The sequence below is a fragment of the Thalia democratica genome, chromosome 3 (assembly GCF_965202585.1).
Source record: "Thalia democratica chromosome 3, ktThaDemo2.hap1.1, whole genome shotgun sequence".
NCBI classification, from domain to species: domain Eukaryota; kingdom Metazoa; phylum Chordata; class Thaliacea; order Salpida; family Salpidae; genus Thalia; species Thalia democratica.
In genome coordinates, this window is record NC_139167.1 from 54,578,580 (window position 1) to 54,596,591 (window position 18,012).

At 28.5% G+C, this 18,012-nt stretch overlaps 1 protein-coding gene across 1 annotated transcript in view; it reads right to left on the bottom strand.

The window, feature by feature from the left end:
• LOC145832725 (E3 ubiquitin-protein ligase HERC2-like) overlaps positions 1 to 15,270 on the bottom strand; it is a 53,253-nt gene extending 37,983 nt beyond the window's left edge. Inside the window, exons 1-30 of the mRNA XM_082940048.1 lie at positions 15,162 to 15,270; positions 14,808 to 14,940; positions 13,500 to 13,698; positions 13,189 to 13,339; positions 12,158 to 12,273; positions 11,724 to 11,891; positions 11,147 to 11,319; positions 10,837 to 10,949; positions 9,424 to 9,555; positions 9,119 to 9,257; positions 8,231 to 8,389; positions 7,660 to 7,841; positions 7,169 to 7,343; positions 6,815 to 7,027; positions 6,431 to 6,591; positions 5,808 to 5,904; positions 5,438 to 5,524; positions 5,026 to 5,162; positions 4,555 to 4,668; positions 4,177 to 4,304; positions 3,756 to 3,906; positions 3,461 to 3,652; positions 2,978 to 3,176; positions 2,825 to 2,914; positions 2,450 to 2,553; positions 2,169 to 2,274; positions 1,629 to 1,795; positions 1,158 to 1,336; positions 606 to 873; positions 229 to 367 (exon numbers count right to left, since the gene is read on the bottom strand). Coding sequence (XP_082796174.1) covers positions 229 to 367; positions 606 to 873; positions 1,158 to 1,336; positions 1,629 to 1,795; positions 2,169 to 2,274; positions 2,450 to 2,553; positions 2,825 to 2,914; positions 2,978 to 3,176; positions 3,461 to 3,652; positions 3,756 to 3,906; positions 4,177 to 4,304; positions 4,555 to 4,668; positions 5,026 to 5,162; positions 5,438 to 5,524; positions 5,808 to 5,904; positions 6,431 to 6,591; positions 6,815 to 7,027; positions 7,169 to 7,343; positions 7,660 to 7,841; positions 8,231 to 8,389; positions 9,119 to 9,257; positions 9,424 to 9,555; positions 10,837 to 10,949; positions 11,147 to 11,319; positions 11,724 to 11,891; positions 12,158 to 12,273; positions 13,189 to 13,339; positions 13,500 to 13,698; positions 14,808 to 14,940; positions 15,162 to 15,239 — 4,450 coding nt within the window. The 5' untranslated portion in view covers positions 15,240 to 15,270. The remainder of the gene's footprint in view (positions 1 to 228; positions 368 to 605; positions 874 to 1,157; positions 1,337 to 1,628; positions 1,796 to 2,168; positions 2,275 to 2,449; positions 2,554 to 2,824; positions 2,915 to 2,977; positions 3,177 to 3,460; positions 3,653 to 3,755; positions 3,907 to 4,176; positions 4,305 to 4,554; positions 4,669 to 5,025; positions 5,163 to 5,437; positions 5,525 to 5,807; positions 5,905 to 6,430; positions 6,592 to 6,814; positions 7,028 to 7,168; positions 7,344 to 7,659; positions 7,842 to 8,230; positions 8,390 to 9,118; positions 9,258 to 9,423; positions 9,556 to 10,836; positions 10,950 to 11,146; positions 11,320 to 11,723; positions 11,892 to 12,157; positions 12,274 to 13,188; positions 13,340 to 13,499; positions 13,699 to 14,807; positions 14,941 to 15,161) is intronic.
• Between the last annotated feature and the right edge of the window lie 2,742 nt (positions 15,271 to 18,012).

Genomic DNA, 18,012 nt, shown 5'->3' on the forward strand with positions numbered 1-18,012 from the left:
GTATTTGGAAACAATTATAGTAAGTAAGGGATATATAAGCCTACTTTACAATTATGTTGAAAAGTGATACATGGTTAAATATATGTCTTAATATCAGTTGTCACATTTTTAAAGTCATCAACTAGCTTAAAATACTTAGATGCACAGATACAATTTCATTTGGTTAGCTCTTGTTGGAAATCGAAAAAAAGTAAATGATTATCATTAATGTAACTAAAGGATCCTTACCGTCATCAACAGCAAAGCTGATAATTTCCTTCGTAAGATTTGAACTAATTTCATTATAACCCTTCATGCGATCCCTCAATTTACGTAGCAACGTCGGTTTTCTGGTTACTGTAACAACGTCATCCCAACGACAGCTTATCTATTTGAAAAAATAATAACGACCACGTAAAGATTATTAGCTATATTTTCAAATTCTTAAGACGTACAAATACATCACAAAGTAGCTTACGACTTGAGTAAGTTGAAAAGTACAGTTGTCAAATTTATAATTATAAAAATATATTTCTTGTAAATTATCGGGTTACTCTGTAACATCAAATTATTTGCACATAATAGATTTCTTAAGACCTTTTTATTCAAAACCAACAACAATTAACCGGCTTCTCGCAGTTTCGCTTCTCAATCAAAGCGATGCAGTCGTCCAAGCAGCTCTTCACCGCCAAGTCAACTTCCGCGTCTCCGCTCCCCACGCTCGCATCGGGTTTTCGACCGTTGTGACGTAACAACAACATCGCGTTCTTCCACCTGCTTCTCACCAGCTTCATCTTCAAAAGCTTGCCGGCCACCTCGTTGCTTTTGGCGGGGGAAATTTCGTGCAACATGAATTTCAGTTTCCGTTTGGTGGCGCTGCAAACTTCCTTCCAACTGTTGCATATTTGATACTTAATACAAATCTTTGAAAAATATAAAATCACAAGGCAAAAGAATTAAGTTTTACTTTGTATACTTCTAAAGTAGTTTAACCGCGGTAAGCCAAAAAGTTAAAGTAGTATAAACAGGATACTTTGAAACTTTTGTATACCCTTTATATAGGTTTGAAATGTTTATACAAAGCTTATTTAAACAAAAAAAAATCAATTATCAAATAATAAGTATGCTTAAAGCATTGCATATTTTATAAAAATTGGTAAGTACAAATTCTTTGAAACCTCATGCCAGACTCCTGTTGCTTCTTCACCAGCTGCATGGCGAAATGGCGCGCGTCTCGCAAACAGGCGACGATGTTGGCGGGAAGTTTGTCGTCCTGCTCGCAGTTGACAGTGAAGTTGTGAGCGCAATCTGCCAGGTCGTGGTGCTTCAGCAAACACGCCAGCAAGTATCTGCTCACCTGAAGAAAGTTTCAAGTTATAATAGTCATTTTTATAATCCATTGTACAATCATAATTGTCTATAATAGGCGTGTATATTTAAATGCACTTGTTATCACATTCTCCACGAAACTTACAATTTAAAAAATTATATAATAAATTCTAAAATCCTAAAAATTCATTCTAAAATTCTAAAGGCAAAATTGCTACATGATATATTTTATTTCAATTGATTTTTGTAAGCTCTAACGTACAAAAGTGCCGAGTAACAAAACTCTGATCCTAAAGATGCATAGAAAATGTATTTCAAACCTTGTGAACTTGATGATTCTGTTGGAAGGGTAGCTGAGTGTTGCTGTTCCTCATGTGGCTCCTGATGATGCAGTTAAACTCGCATGAAGCGTCATCAACGAAGTTGGTGAGGAAACTTGATGTTTGCGGCAGCAAGTTGGTTTCAGCAACCGACGACAAACATTTACCTGGATGAACAAAATATGTTTGTAAACTTATGAAAAAATAATGTTACTGTAAACTTTCGGGTATAAATTGTGAGCTATAAATCAAATTACTAAAAATCATACAAAATTTTTTTAGATAGTAAATAAAAAATAGGTCATTAAATTTTATTTTAAACTTTATTTTAAAATTTTAAAGATTATTTCAAAATTATAGATAAATATACTAACTTTAAGTAAAAATAACACATTTCAAATTGCTGTTTATATATATAAACAAGCTTGTTATGTTTGGATTTTTTATTAGTAACCACTACTAACAAATTATATTTTTATGTTATGTTAATTAATTAAAATTCAATTCATAACTTTAAACTTCAATAACAGCAAAAAAAACCTTGTTTAATGTCGTTAAGAACTAATGTATTACTCTTTTGTAAACCAGATGAAAACATCAACAATTTCGACCAAGTTTCTTTATAAAAGTTGTCGTCTCGCTTTTTCTTTGAAAATATATAATTTTACCAAAATATTCTTAAAAATTCTTTCTTTTTATTACTTTAAAAAAATTACTACAATAATATGAAACTTGATGTTTAGACAATTAATTGAAGCATTTTTTTATGTTTTATGTAACCTATCATTGACTTTATTTTTTCAAAAGTAAAAAAAGCTTACTTGTTTAATGTTGTTGTAAAAACTAGAAATAAACAACACAATTGCGTGCTCGGCTTGGTGAAGAGCTTCACTCTCGCTCGATTTCTTTGCATTTTTCAAGTCAGCTGAATGAATTTTACAGGTTATAACATTCATGAACTGCTTTTTAATTTTTTTTTGGTAAAAAAACTATATTGAAAAAGTATTTAAATCTAGTACTTGAACTTAATAATAAAAATTAATAAACTTTTTTTTTGAAAACCGCTTAAAAAAACTACAATGATAAGAATCAACTAGATTTTAAAACACTAATGCCTAGTATAATTATTTTCCAAACAGTCCTGAAAAATACAGTGAAATACAAACTAGATGGAAGAATTCTTAAAACAGACTAACGTGTAAACGGAGCAACTTTTCGTTTATAAACTCCTTTGGAAATCGATATGAGCTTCGGCTCGTTGGCGCTGAAACCGGTGACTTCTTCGTCTAAAATAAAAACTATTAGCTATTTCAACAAAAAATATGCATGAACAAAAAATTTAAACTAACAATCTTCGCTGAAGCTGCGAGACTCCACCAGCTGACCGTCCAGCTTCCACTTGAGGTCACGTGACCCGAACACGTGACTGTTTACTTCACGGTTGAGCGGATCGAGGTTGTTCAGCGCCAAGTTTAAAAGTTGACGGATGTTGAATATTTTTTGGCTGGCCGATAAGTCGAGATGGACGAAAACTAGCAGGGACTGTGCCTAAGCAAATAATATGTATATTAAAAGAGAATTTTCAAAAATGATAAAAGTTACTATAATTTAAAATTTATTTTAGTCATGTTTCAAATATAAAATTAAATTTTTGTAAATAAAAAACGAGCATGTAGATGTTATTAGTAAAGTTTTGATGGTATAATATTTTTGTATTTTAAGATTTATTAAACCATACATGAACATAGAACTATTTCAAGTAAAAATCGGGATTTAATTTTGCACCCTATTTCTATATATCTAAAAATAAGTGAAACTGAAGGTAAGATTACCATGGGTAGCAGAAGTTTAGCGACGGGATCGTTGTTAAGAACTTCGGCTACTTGCTGGCGGAACTGCGCACATTTGTCGGAACCTGATTGGCTGTTGAGCAAGCTGACAGCGTTGGGCGCTATAGAATCAAAATAGTGACAGATGGCACTAATGTACTTTCTCAGGACTTGAGGTGTTCCTATTGAAGCACCCTGTTTTTTGTCGATTAGTTGCATAAGGTAGATTACCCATACAGAACTTTTTACTCATAAAAGTTTGAAAAGTTTTGACTAGATTTATAAGTTAACTTCATACCTGGTTCTGAAAAAAATTAAAAGAGGCGGAGAATATAAGAGTGTGACACTTTTTCAGTATAGGGAAAATACCCTTCATTCCGTGCCTATTCAAATTTGGTGCATTTTGTTTGACTTTATCGCCTATGCTCGCTATAAACTTCAATGTCTCTCTAAAGTAAAACAAGCTAATCAATTAAATGCTAGTACAAAACTATAAACAGTTGTATAGATATCGAGGCAACTTTAATATAACTAACTGTTTATATTTAGTACTAGTTTATGCTAATCTTACTAAGATAATCATACTGCATATTAGTAATTATTACAATCTTTAGTTTTTAAGTTAACTGTTTTACTGAACATCAAGAAAACAAAAATAGCGATCATATATTAAAACACACTGAGCAAACAATTTGTTACTCAAAACAAACAATACGAACGTTTTAGTGAAATTAAACAGGTGTTCGAGTAAGTCGATGAGGTCTCCCTCCTCAGAACTGTTTTCACACCTGACCAAGTCTGAGTTTGTAGATTTATTAAACTCTAACTCTTCTCCTTCCTTTTCAATCTGTAATTTTTGAGTAAATGCTGTATTAATTAGTTGTAAGTTCAATGTTAGTTACTTTATGTAATCAAAGCAATATAATAAGGAAAAGAGAAGTTTAATGATCATAAACGTCAATAAAAAAATTTATGATAAAAAATGTCTTTGAATTGAAATAAAAAACATTTAATCTAAAAACTACTTTTAACTTTTATACTTACTTTATAAACAAGTTTAAAGTAGAATCTTTACTTATTATTAATTTTGTAGATACCTTTTCACTTGTTTCCTGAAGCAATTTTTTTTGTTTTTCAATTGACGACTGAAGTAAATATTCCAGTTTTCCGTTGGTTAATAAGTTTGTAGTTAAAAGATCTATGATGAATCTCTGTAATCGGTGTTAAGAATTTACTCGATTTCTTAAATTAATCTTTAGAAACTAATTTTTTTTTATACCAACTGAAAATCTTTAAAACAAATATAGTATGCATTTTGCGTTGATTTGGTAAAATATCATAAATAGTGGGTGTAATAATATTTCACAAACTAATAATTATAGCTTTTTTCTGAATCAATAGACTTAATTTAACAAATAAGTATAAAAAACAGACAAAACTGATAACAACTTACCTATAGACGACGTTAAGCTATGCATATGTTTTGAAATTGCCTTAAAAACTGTATTTAAAGGAACTGCGAAAAACGCACGCCAGTTTAATTTTACACACAAGTTGTTGTGACAAACCTGCCCGTGGTCGGTGGCGTGGGGATCTGACACGACGTGAGCGAGGGTGGTGGCTTGCTCGCACGCGTCGCACATCAGCACGTCGCAGCCCGTGTGGAGGCAGTTTTGCGCCACGCTCGTCACGTGCGAGCTCACGTCTGTGCAAAAGTTTAATGAAATTTCGGTTATAAATAGAAATATTATATTTCAAAGAATCCCTGTATGAAACCATGTTTGACTCTAATAAAGATCTTCGGCTACAGTTAAATCCTCATTCAAATAAAAACTAGAATTTCATCTATGCAATTATAATCTCTGAGGTTTTATGACCATACGAAAAACTACTAATTTTTAAAGCTTTTGAGTTTTAGTTGATTGGTTCTGAATAATAAAAACACCTTTTGAGTTCGTACTTATTTATTTTTAAACTTACTTTTGTGTGTTGCAAGTTTGACCAGGGAGTGTTTCAAGCTTTTAAACGCTGGGCTTTTTAAAATACTTTCTGGGTAACAAGCATTACCTAAAAAAAAATATAGTTATTTAATTTCTTAACAAAAAGATTTTTACCTTAACAATAAATATATTTATTGTAATAATTCATATAATCTGCAAAAGTAAAACTTCGCGTTTTTTAAACACTTATTCCAAGTATAGCGGCACTTTTTCATAAAAAAATTCCTTAACATTTTATGATTCAGTATTACTAAAAAATAGTTTTATGAAGCTATAATCGTTTATAAGTACTTGTTAAACACAAAACATCTACATTTAAAAATGTGTACAGCATTAAAACAAGTACACACGTTTGTTGGTCCACATTGTGTATATTTGTGCTCGGAAGATATTGAGACACCAAACCAGCAGTTCGTCATTGTTAGCAGGCAGTTCTTTTTCTATTGCCTGAAAAAATTGTGAGTTTAATTGTGATCCAAAATATTCTTTTTAAGATTTTTTATTGTTAATGTTCAGTTATTATTCGATGTTCAAAATGACTTACTTTTTTAAGTTTCAAAAACAAACAGGCTTATTTAAATTCGAAGTAAAATAAGCATATAAAAACTCATTTACTTGCATAAAAACTACATTTAAAATAAAAAATATAACTTACTTAAACATGTATAGCTTAAAAGGTTAAATAAAATTAAACTGTTTTTTGTATTTAGCTTATTTATATCTTTAATTCAAATTCTAAAATGTTTAAACTTTGTTAACAAAACAATGTTTCACTCGTTTCAAATAAATCAAACGAGATCATCAGTTGAATAAAATCTGTAGAAAAATTAATTTAAACATACAAGAAGACATTAGGCTAAACTTGAAATAAAACTTACATAATTAACTAACTATCATTTTATACAAAACCTTAAACAAACACTAATTGAGTAAAACGCAATAAATCTAGATAAGTTTAGAAAAAGGCACAAACCATACTGATAATTTGGTCCAAATGTTGAAATGTTTCCAACGAAATTTTGATACAAAATGGCAGTTTAGTAGAGACATGAGCTGACAAGTTTTCATGATTTTTAGAATCTAAAGAAGTTTCATCTCCGTAAATCACAAACAACTCATCGCCAGCAGCTAAATCTGGAGAACATTTTATAAATTAAAATGTTTAAACTAATTTATAAAAAAATAACAATATTTTATAATACAAGTCAACAATAAAGACAGTAAACCGATAACGTTATTGAACTAACTAATAAAAACTATGCTAAAATAATTTAGAGTTCATACTTTTCATAACATAGACTGTATAGTATAATACTGGTCACATTAAGATATTCAAGTTGTAAATATCAAAACCAACCAATAACGCGGCACCCTTTCATGTCAAACTGCCAAACTGGCTTCTTTCCATCTATCAACGAGCGCAAGTTCGCCCATTTTCTCGTCACCTGACGACCGTGGTCGCTACTGACAACCACCACGTTGTCGTCTTGCGCCACCACGTGGCTCACCTGCGACAACTTGGGAACCAGAGTGGGCTCAATGCACTCGTCACAATCCTCACTCGTTTTTCCTGAATGTGACGTCATTATACGATTGTTTTTTTTAAGTAATTTTTCTTTAAAATTTTTTACCCTTGAATGAGTATTGATAGCCTTAGAAAAAAAGGTAATTGAAACAAGTAATTAAAAAACAATTATGTCACAAAACAGACCCCAGGCGTACAATTTGTTGTCGGTTGTCATGGCAAACGAATAGTACTCGGTGCAAAATATTTTTGAGAACTTGGACAGGTTGCCGGGAGACTGGGTGATTTGTTGGGGGTTTCTGACGGTTCCACCCGACAAATTTCCAACCTTTCCGTACTCCCCGTCGCCCCAACCCCAGATCTGTCATTATTCAAAAACATGATATAAATATTCATAAAGTTGAAAGCTTATAAGGCCTTGAATATTTTTTTCTTAACCCTCAAACTACTGTAAACTATACTGCAAACAACTAATTTTAAACAGTTTTGATCGCATTAGCAGCAGAAAATAACTTATATCATATGTTTTATCAAATATACAAAAACAAAAGCACTAAAATATAATGTTTAAACATCAAATCTTAATTCTTTGCGTTGCACCAATATCATCAGCATTTTTTCAATCTGTATCGTTTAATTTTTTTAAATACAATTTGTAACTTTTCAAACATTGAAACCTGTCCATCATCGGTGAGGGCGAGGGTGTGGGCCCCGTCAGTTTCCTCACAACAAGTCCCGCACGCCACGTCAACAACCTTGTACTGGACCAGGCTGGTTACCAGGGTCGGCACGTACTGGTCCTGGGATGTTCCGTGACCCAGTTGCCCGTAGTTACCGCTTCCCCACGTGAAAAGCTGACCTGGGTTAAGTTTGTGTACAATTATTATTCAACTACTCAGTTATTAATCTAGAATGAACACTATTTATAAGCAAAAAAACAATTATTCTACTTACCTAACATAATATTATATACTTTTATTTAACTTAGTTCTAAAAAAAATTTTACTTCACTATCCTTAAATAAATAAATTATTTATAATTAAACGTACACGTTTAAATAAAACTAAGTTGTGCTCAATAAGTATGCCGGCCAAGCTCTGATTAGCAGATACTTCTGACTTTCAACGTAAAATATTTTATTTAAAGACTTTAATAGACTTTAACTCACTGTCATGATACTTATTCGAAACATTCACATTAAGCTATATGCAAGCTTGACACCCAACAAATTTTTCAACTGATTCAAACCTTGTTTGGTGACCGCGGCGCTGTAGTTTTTCCCGCACGCCACCTTGCAAACGGGCCAGCTGTCCACGAACTGCACTCTCTTCAGGCTCGCGCACGCAAACTCGTCCCCGTGACCCAGCCTGCCGCCGTCGCCTCCGTCACCCATGGAGTACACGGATCCTGCGAAATTTGAGAAGAAACACGGTTAAGTTGTATATAAACATTGATGGTGTTGTACAAAATTGTTTATGTGAACAAGTTTAAAAATATTTTACTATTAGGACTTTTATATTTGTATACAATTATATATTTATAAAACAGAATTAGATTTTAGTTAACTTAATCAATTTTCGCTGAGCCCACTAAAACGGGTTTTTAGATAATTATTTTCAAAGTGTAAAATTCAAAAAAACAGTAGAATTGTTTAATGAAGCTTGTTGCTACAATCCTCAGCTGTTTGAATTAGAAACAAATACGTGAAAAGTTTCTCTTAAAGTTTAAGAATTTTTTTATTTTAATATTATGGTTACTTATGTGAGGTTTTTTGTAGTTTTTATGTGCTTGTTTTAAAAAAATTGATTTTTTGTACTAATATACATTTATAATAAATTTTCAAATTACATCTTTTTTTTTTTTGAGATTTGCGTGTAACTTGTTTTCTACTGTAATGTACATTTAAATATCTATTTCTAAATCAAGAAGCTTAGGATTTTATCAATAAGCTACATGAAAAAATTATACTGTTTATTATTTCGAATTTTACACTTTGAAATAAATTATATTATATATGTTTATTAATATAAGAAAAAAGCAACTTATAGCCATAGATTCAGATAATACTTTTATTGTAACAAAAGTTAAGATATTTCACAAACACAAGTAACAAAAAGTTAATTTTTCAATTCGAACCGGAATCAGTGAGAACGAGAAAGTGAGTTCCCTGCGGATTCATGTCGACTTGCACAAACTTGTCGTGAGCGCACTCTAGCGGTAAGTTTATTTTCTCAGCAACCGGAGAATCGTGGTTCAGACTCCCGTACAAGCTGCCCTGTTTGGAAGGAGTTTGAATATTTGGTGAAGTAGAACCTCATAAAATTGAATGATTGACAATTTTAAAACTATCCTAGTACGTAATAGAATAAATAAAAAAAGGATTAATCATTTGGAAATATCTTTTACTTTGTTTGTTAAGCAAATGATATTTCAAAACAAACATTTTTAGTAAGGATGACATAGCAGCCGTGTTTTCCGCATTTAACTTGCTTTACATCCTCACCAACAAGACTTTTGAGGCACATGTCGCTAAAACTTTTCATCTGTTCACCCTCTTTGTCGAACGCAGTCAACTAAAACAATTTGTCAGTGATTAATTCTCATTATACAGTAAATAACATTTGCACCATCAAATGCAAGTTACTAAAATCTTCATCGACAAACTAGTAGTTTTTAATTTCTAACATACTATGATAAACAGGTATTGTAAATAAATTAATTAAAGCACTTTTTTAAAGCTAGAGTTTAATAGTTGCTTTAAAGATATACTACTAAAGACTTTTTGAAATCAACTTCATTAATTTAAGTAATTTTAACAGTTTTTAATATTTTAAATATACAATTAATAATATTATACTCATCTTAAGTATTAAAGGTACAGTAACCTCTCGCTTATTTACGCACATTGTGTCCACAGAAAAAATGCGTAAAGATACGAGATATCGTAAAGATACGAGAGGAACCAAATATAATTACACTAATGGCTGTATTTGATACTGCATCTAGTTAAAAGCAGCCTGGGTACTTTCCCAATTTTAAAAATTTGTTTACTTTATTTATAAAGTTGAAAACAAAAAATAAAACTGTACAGAAATTAAAAAAACGGATTTAAATTTATATAAAATAATAACTTTAGTAGAAAAAGTTTACTTATTTTAAAAATAAATAGATTTTATTTTATCTTTATTTATATGTAACTTATTTGATTAAAAAACGTTCTATTATTCTTAGATTTAACGTTTATATTCTATTCTACTTAGCTAATTAAATTTATAGTTAAGCATTGTGGTGTCTATATAAAAAGTTGTTTTTATAGCCTTTTACAAAAATATGCATTTGGTGTTGTAATGGATTTCTTCTTTTGAACTAAAAAGTATAAAATAAAAGAAAAATTTTCTTTTAAAACTGTTAATGTTGCTACTACTTTTTTTGATTTGACCTTTGCCCACATTAGGATAAACTTGTCTTCCATTGTATTTAAGATATATTAGTGGATTTTTTGAGTAGAAATGAAATTTCATACCATAAGAATTTTGAGAAATTAAAACTAAAATTTAAATTTTTTGAGTTTTTTAGAACTCTAAAATGCGTAACTAAACGAGAGTGCGTAACGTCACGAGTGCGTAAAGATGCGAGAGGTTACTTTAAATAAATATTTTTTTGGCAAAGTCTTTAATAAACATTTGTGTAATTAGCATTTAAAAGTAGTGTTAAATTTTAATACTTTTGACAAGCAGTGCTGTAATATAACTATTATTTTTGAAAAAATGTTTATTCGATTTTCAACTTTTAACTCAAAAATCAATTTGTGAATGCAAGGAAACAATGTCCACCTTGAAAAAAAGCAAACACACCTTAGGGCGAGGAATAGATATAGTGGGAGATTTGGAGGACTGCAGATTACAGAACACTTCATCGGCGAGTAAGCTGATGTGCTTCAGAACAGCTTGAGCTGCATTGAAGTCCCCTGCTTTTTGGTAATGGTTAATACTTGATATTTAATCTATCTAATTTCTATTAACCAACTTATTTCTTTTAAGTGCAAGATAGTTTTCAAAGTTTGGAAAACATGTTTTGATCTTTTCAGTAACTAAAGTTGTTGAGTTTGTTTAGTATTTTTCAATTTTTAAACAACAACTACATAAAACATAAGGATTAAATAACCATTATAAAATCTTTCATTGGCTAAAGTAGTATTTGCTTGGTACTCATCAATGAACTTATTTTTGCTAATATCAATCACATCTTTGTACTTTATGGAAGTGAGTCTTTGAATAAAACTTGTGTAATCATTCTCATCACAAACTTCGTGGCTAGAAGATGAATTTTCTAATTTTCTGAAAAGTATTTATTTTTTTGAACTATCTAAATAAAAACTTTAAAAAGCATCATAAAATTCTGTTTTAAAAAAGTTAATTTCATTACATTTATTGAAAAAATAAAACGAATATAATTTTTTTTCGGTTTTTGAGTATTTAAATTTAGGTTATATTTGGGATTATTTTACTTTAAAATACATAAAAACTAAAACTTCTATAACTTTTTAAATAAATTAAAACAATTTACACATATATTCAAGGTTATTTTTTTCTTATAAAACACAAACCGAAAATGTTATAAATTATTTTTCATACGTTTTTTGTTAAAAAAAATAAAAAGAAGCTTACAACCTCAAATATGTAAAATACGTTTTTAATTTCTAATGTTTTCTATGCACAAAGTTCAAGCAAACAAATCTTACTTTTTGTTGTAGCCTTCTTTTTTTACTGTTTTGTTTAGCAAATAGACAACTATAGAGAGCAAATTGTGGAGATCTGCTTGCTGAAGTGCTAATTCTAGCAACAAGTCCAGGGCCAGCTTTCTGTCTGTTTCCGGAACGCGCAAGCTTGTTGTCTTCGATTCAGTAAAACTGTGAGTGAAAATGTATAATATCTTATAAATTTTAAGGCGTTTATGAATTTTTATAAACGTTTTCTTACGATAATTTTTTTTTAGTGTATTGTTGGTAAAAACAAAAAAAAATTATAATTTTTATTTTGGTAACTTTTAGTACAAAATCATTTTACTATAACAATTAAAATAATTGTAAAAGCTTTTAATTTTGAGGTTTTTGCTTGTAGCAATCCATTTCAAAAAAATCTTTGTTTTTAAAATTATAGAACAATTAACACTAACTTTGAAACAATAGATTTCAAAAACACAGTTGTTTTATCAATAAGTTCCTTCCATGACACCAAGTTTTTATTGTATATGCAACCTGGTGGTAGTTCTTCAAATGCTTCTAATGTTTCCTTTAAAAAACTTCAAATATAAAAATTTTAAACAATAATCAGTTACAAAGTACTATAAATGAAAACTGTTTCAAATGTTAATAAAACCAATATTAAGTATAACAATTTTTATAAAATATTTTCTACCATTTTTTATTTAATAGCAAACACTAATGTGTTCTTTTTAATGACTAGAAGCTCAATTTTAGACTTTGCTAAAACAAGTCATACAACACAACGTGCAAACAAAATCTAATAGAGATACGTTTTCAAAAATAAAAGAAGTTTTTTTTAATAAAAATTGTCAAAAGCATATCTAACGAAATTAAAACATACCCCATTTTACATTATATATTTAGTTTACATTAATACAAACATAATATGCTACACTTTTCATACGTAAAAGTTATACAGTTTAGTATATAGAGTCTTTTTGAAAAAAATCCATTAACTTGCTTTATTGATTGATAAAATTTAGATTACAAGACTGGGAACATTTTAAGTTCGTTACTAAAATACCAGTTTTGTTGAAATATAGTATTTTTTATCTTTTGGTGTAATTTTTTTTTCATAAACTTTAACAAATGTGTTCTTAAAAACAACTGTTTTTGTACACAAACACTTTATTGACCTACAACATTTCGCTGTTCATAAAATATGATCAGTATGCATAAACAGCTCTACAGAGTTTGTAAAAGACGTACATTAACAAAGCATACAAATTTATGTTTTTATGAAATGTATACATTTAATAAAGCATCAACATACGTAGGTAAAAAAAATAAGTGTATATTTATTATTGAAAAATATAAACAATTAAATATAATATTTTACTAAAGGACAATAGTATAACTTGCTTAAGGTAAATTCTTAAATTTATCTTTAAAGTTATATCTTTAAAAAGCTCTCAGAAACTTGGTGAGAAATTATGCAAACCTGAAGTGTCATTGTGCACAGTTCAGTATCTTCCCCTTTCCTCCACAACCTCTTGAGGAATGAGAAGGCAAAGGTGAGCATGATCCTTCCCCCTACTTTTGATAAGTTGTTCAACACTTGCTCGCTTGTAGAAGGTTTCACTTTAGTTTGGCTGCTTGAAGTTGACTTTGGTTTATTTTACCACAATATTTGCCACTGCTAGCACTTACATAACTTACAACTTTGTTGGAATAAAAAATTCAAAAAAAAAAAGAGTAAATAACATTATTAAAAGTACTATTATTCTGTTGTATGAGAATAAATACACAAACCTTGTAGTTTGAATCTCATTGCTAGCAGCTGGCTCTTTATTGTGTAATTTAGAATCATTCAAATGTTTGTAGTATTTGGAAAGAATGACAGTTTGCTTGACAAGTAACAATTCAGTTGGAGAAGTTAGCGCACTTGTGAATGTAAGCCGGTCAACATCTTCTTCTATGATCTTCAACTTTTCTTGCAAGTGCTCTTTGTCTGTTACAAATTTACATTGACAGAATTTTTCACTATCTAATGCAAAAAAGTCATCCTGAACGAACAATAAACAGTCTTAATTGCATCAAACTAGCCTGAGTCAGCTTATGCTTGTAACAAAACTTTTAAAAAGTAGTAGTGACCTAAAACTGATAAACTTCACTGTTAATCAAAATTTAATATCTATAAAATTTATAATTATGACCAAAACAATTAATATTTTAAAAAAAAAGTATAGCTTCTAAAAAATTGACTTTAAAGCCATAAATACTAGACTGAATTTTGCAAAAACTTTTAGTTTTTAAACCAGAAGTCTCAATTAGCCTGAGTTTTTAAAATAACTAAAATCTTTAACTACTCTGGGTTGGCCTGAGTGTATGGCAACCCTGTTTTATTTACTTTTTTAAAGATTGCAGCTGTCACACAAACTCATTTTTCAGTTCTGAACAACTTTTAGATAATAAAAACTTAAAACTTTATTTTAAATAAATGTTTATTAATTATTTTAAGCCATTTAAGGGCATTAAACAAGTATTTTGAGACTTGAATCTGTATATTATGGTTGCAAGAGAAAATACTAAGATAATTAATTAACCGTACTACAATTCACTTATTTAAAGCTTTATCAAGAAAGAAAGCATTAAAAAAAAGTTACTTGCACAGCTTGCATTCACTTTAATTTAACTTGCTTTCTTTGTATACTTGAAATAATTTTGGTTTAACTTTAGCTACTTGGTTATGAAGTGTAAAACTCTATTTTATATTACTTATCCATATATGCCAATTAATATTTGAAAAAGTTTAAAGATTAATCTTATATGTTGTTTAATAAAAAAATATATAATAGATCTTTATAAATAGTTAACAAAGCTCAATATAATAGATATATATCCTTTACTAACCAAATGTTAGCTATATTTTTGTAAATAAGTTTATTTTGTAACTAAAAATAAAGTACAAAGTAAATAAAAACAACAACTTATTTTGTATTTTAAAAGATATGATACAACTATCACTACAAAAATGATAGTATAACAATTTCTGTTTTATATCAAAACTAAATTGTTCAAATACTTAACTACAATAATATGTTATAGTTTAAAACTTACTTAAGTTGTAAAGCCATTTGCATTTCAGCTCGTAATTTTCATCTTTTGGATACTTTTCAAAACAACTACTTAATGTTCCTTTTAGTTTTAACTTTTCCCATAGCTTGGAAACATTAGAATAAAACTTAAGATCCTGAAAATTTAATACTAATAAACTTATTTAAGTTCGTAAAACTTTTGTACAAATTAAATGCTTTTTAACTTTTAGTATTATTTGAATAAGTAATTTTTAAATGTTCTAGTAGTTCTTACAGAAAAAATTAATTAATACAAAAAAAATTAAACTGATTGTGTTTTGTCATATACACAAAGATTTAAAAATACTACAAAAACGTCTAATGTTTATTTATTTACCTCTATATCAAAGTCTTCAAAACAGTCATTCTCACAGTCTTCTTGAGGTAAGCTTCCAATATCACAGTCGAATTGCATTTGTATCTTTTTTTCATTTGAACAAAACCAAAAAATCTGTAGTAATTGTTATTTTATATATAAATAACCTCATTAATCATAAATTTATATTAAGAAACTTAAACTTTTAGATTTTTTTATTAAAAAGAAAAAGATAATGTTAGTCAAGGTGGTTAAAAACAAAAATTTATTCAATAATAACTATAATGTTATTTATTTTTTCTTACTTATATATTTATCATTGTTATATTTAAAGTATTTTTTTTAATTTTAATCAAGTTAATTACTAATAAAAAACTTTTAAATTTTCAAGAATTAGGTATACTTGAGGTAGTCTTCTTTTAAATAATTTACCTTATTTTGAATAAAATAAGTTCAGCCTACCAATTTATTTAAAAAATTTTTAAATGTTTAATAGCGTAAACTTAAAGATATTATTAGCCTGATTTTCAAAATTTATCTTATTCTTTTGCCTGTTTTTTTCTACTTTTTTATCATTACTTACTTTCCTTTCTTCAAAAATATACATAATGCAAAATTATAGCAAATTTTATCATGTGTAGTTTCACCTACCCCATTTAGGGTTGCAACTCTTTAGAAAAAAAAATATCCTGAGTGACCTAACACTAGCTAAAGTCACTATAAATTAGCTTAAGCATTAGTTTTTTAAATCATTAGGGGATAAGATACTTTATTTTACTAAATCTAACATTTACAACTATTAAGAAGTTAATAAAACAAATAATAAGTGGTATTAGCAAATTAAAAAAAAGTTTTCATTTTTAAGATAAACTCTTATTTATAAAGGTTTCCAATACAGATGGATAAACTAACTTTTTTTCAATGTTAAAGAGGAAGTTTTTGAAAAAAAAAATTGTACTCACAAAACTAAAAAACTAAAATTTTAGTAATCAACTTAATGTAAAAATTTGAAAAGAATTATTATAAGTTGAAGCAAATAGATTTTTAGTAAAAATCTTTATTTTTGTGCCTTCCATATTTACTAAGTTTAATATTTTTTTCTCAAAAGCTACTTCAAATTTTGTTTAGTTTTAAAAAGTGTCTGATAGCTAAAATAAAACTAAACAAATAAGACAACCTTGTAAAAAAAATAAAGTAGACCCCCTCCCCAAGATGTCATTAAAGTCTTGAAAAGTTTTGATCTTTTAAGAGTTTATTTAACCCTTAGACTTATATATTAGTGTAAGTTATTTTTTAAATCACAATGAATATGTCAATATGTATATGCACAGTAGGGTGCTTATAAATAAAGCACCCATTGAGTTTTCAGCTAACTTTTTTTACACTAGATGAACTTTTACAAAATGTGATAAGAATTAGATAAAATCAAGAAGCGCCTCCATAAAACTTCTTTTAAATCGCTTTAACTTTTTAATAATATTTAATATTAAAAGAAAAATAAAGAAGTTAACAGAAAAAGTTTATTGTGCTGCCAAACCTAGATTTATTTTTACATCAAGTTCTGTTTTGAGTCCTATAGGTAAAAACCTCATATCTAACAAACATAGAAGTTGCAGAGATTACACGTTTGATTGCTGTTTTTCAAACAGTTATATCGGTCAAACCTCTAGGCACCTTGAAACCAGAATTAAAGAGCACAATCCAAAAAGTATAAGCAATCATATTAGCAATCAACTAAAGACAATTACTATAGCAACTTCAAATGCAATGAAAAGATCCTCAATATCAGAACATTTAGTTAAAAATTCTAATTGTGGAAAAAGTTACAATGAAATGAAATTAGAATTTTAAGAAGTTGTAATAATATTTATGATCTGATCAAAATTGAAGCCATATACTTTCATTTAAATAAACCAAAGCTATGTAAGCAGAGAGAACTTGATTATTCTTTATCATTGTTTACTTAATTAGAGCTCTTATGTTATGTTTAATTTGTTTACTTGGAATTTTGATTACGTTTTTGTGTTTCTCAACTAATTTCTTATGCAATTATAAGGCTATTTAAGTTAAATATTTTCTTCATTTTGTAACAATTGTAACACACTGATGAAAATTGTTGAAATATATTTGTATTTAGTACAAGATCTTGTTTGTTTTTATAAAGTACAATAGCAGACTAATGTTTAATATTTACTTTTTTATCAGTTAAAATTTCAAACCAAGTGTCATACATAGTTAAGTAGAACTAAACTTATTGTTTTCAAACTGGTTAATAAAGAATTTAGTAAATTTAAGTGCTTCTAATTTTTTTTTTTTCAAGTTAAAAATTGCCCAAAAATATTGCACAACTTCACCTTAAAATTGATACCTGACCAGACTACACAAAATTATCTGTAACACTTACACTACATATATGGCTAGTTTTTTTTTACAATTTCTCTAGAATATAGTCAAAGAGATCCTAATAAATAAAACAATCTGTTTGAAAACTCAAAATTTTTGCTAAATTTTAACTTTGAATTTCTAACTTTGATTTTTATGCTAACTTACAGGTTCTTTAAAAGCAATTTAAAAATTTATGAAGGTAAAATAACTTAAAAATTCAAAAAATGTTAAGGCTCAAACCCCAAGCAGGGTTTACCAACCCTGCAACTAAAAAAATACACCAACAATCCAAATGTGCAATTACTGCCTTTAAAGTGAATTGGCAATCAGTTGATACTAATTAAATTTAGCCTTATAAAATACTGAAAATTATAAAATTCTAAACTATCTCAAAATAAACAGATTATTATCAAAAACGTTGCACTAAATTTTTACAAGTATTAACAACAATCAAAACTTTTTAACAGTATATAAAAGACACTCAATA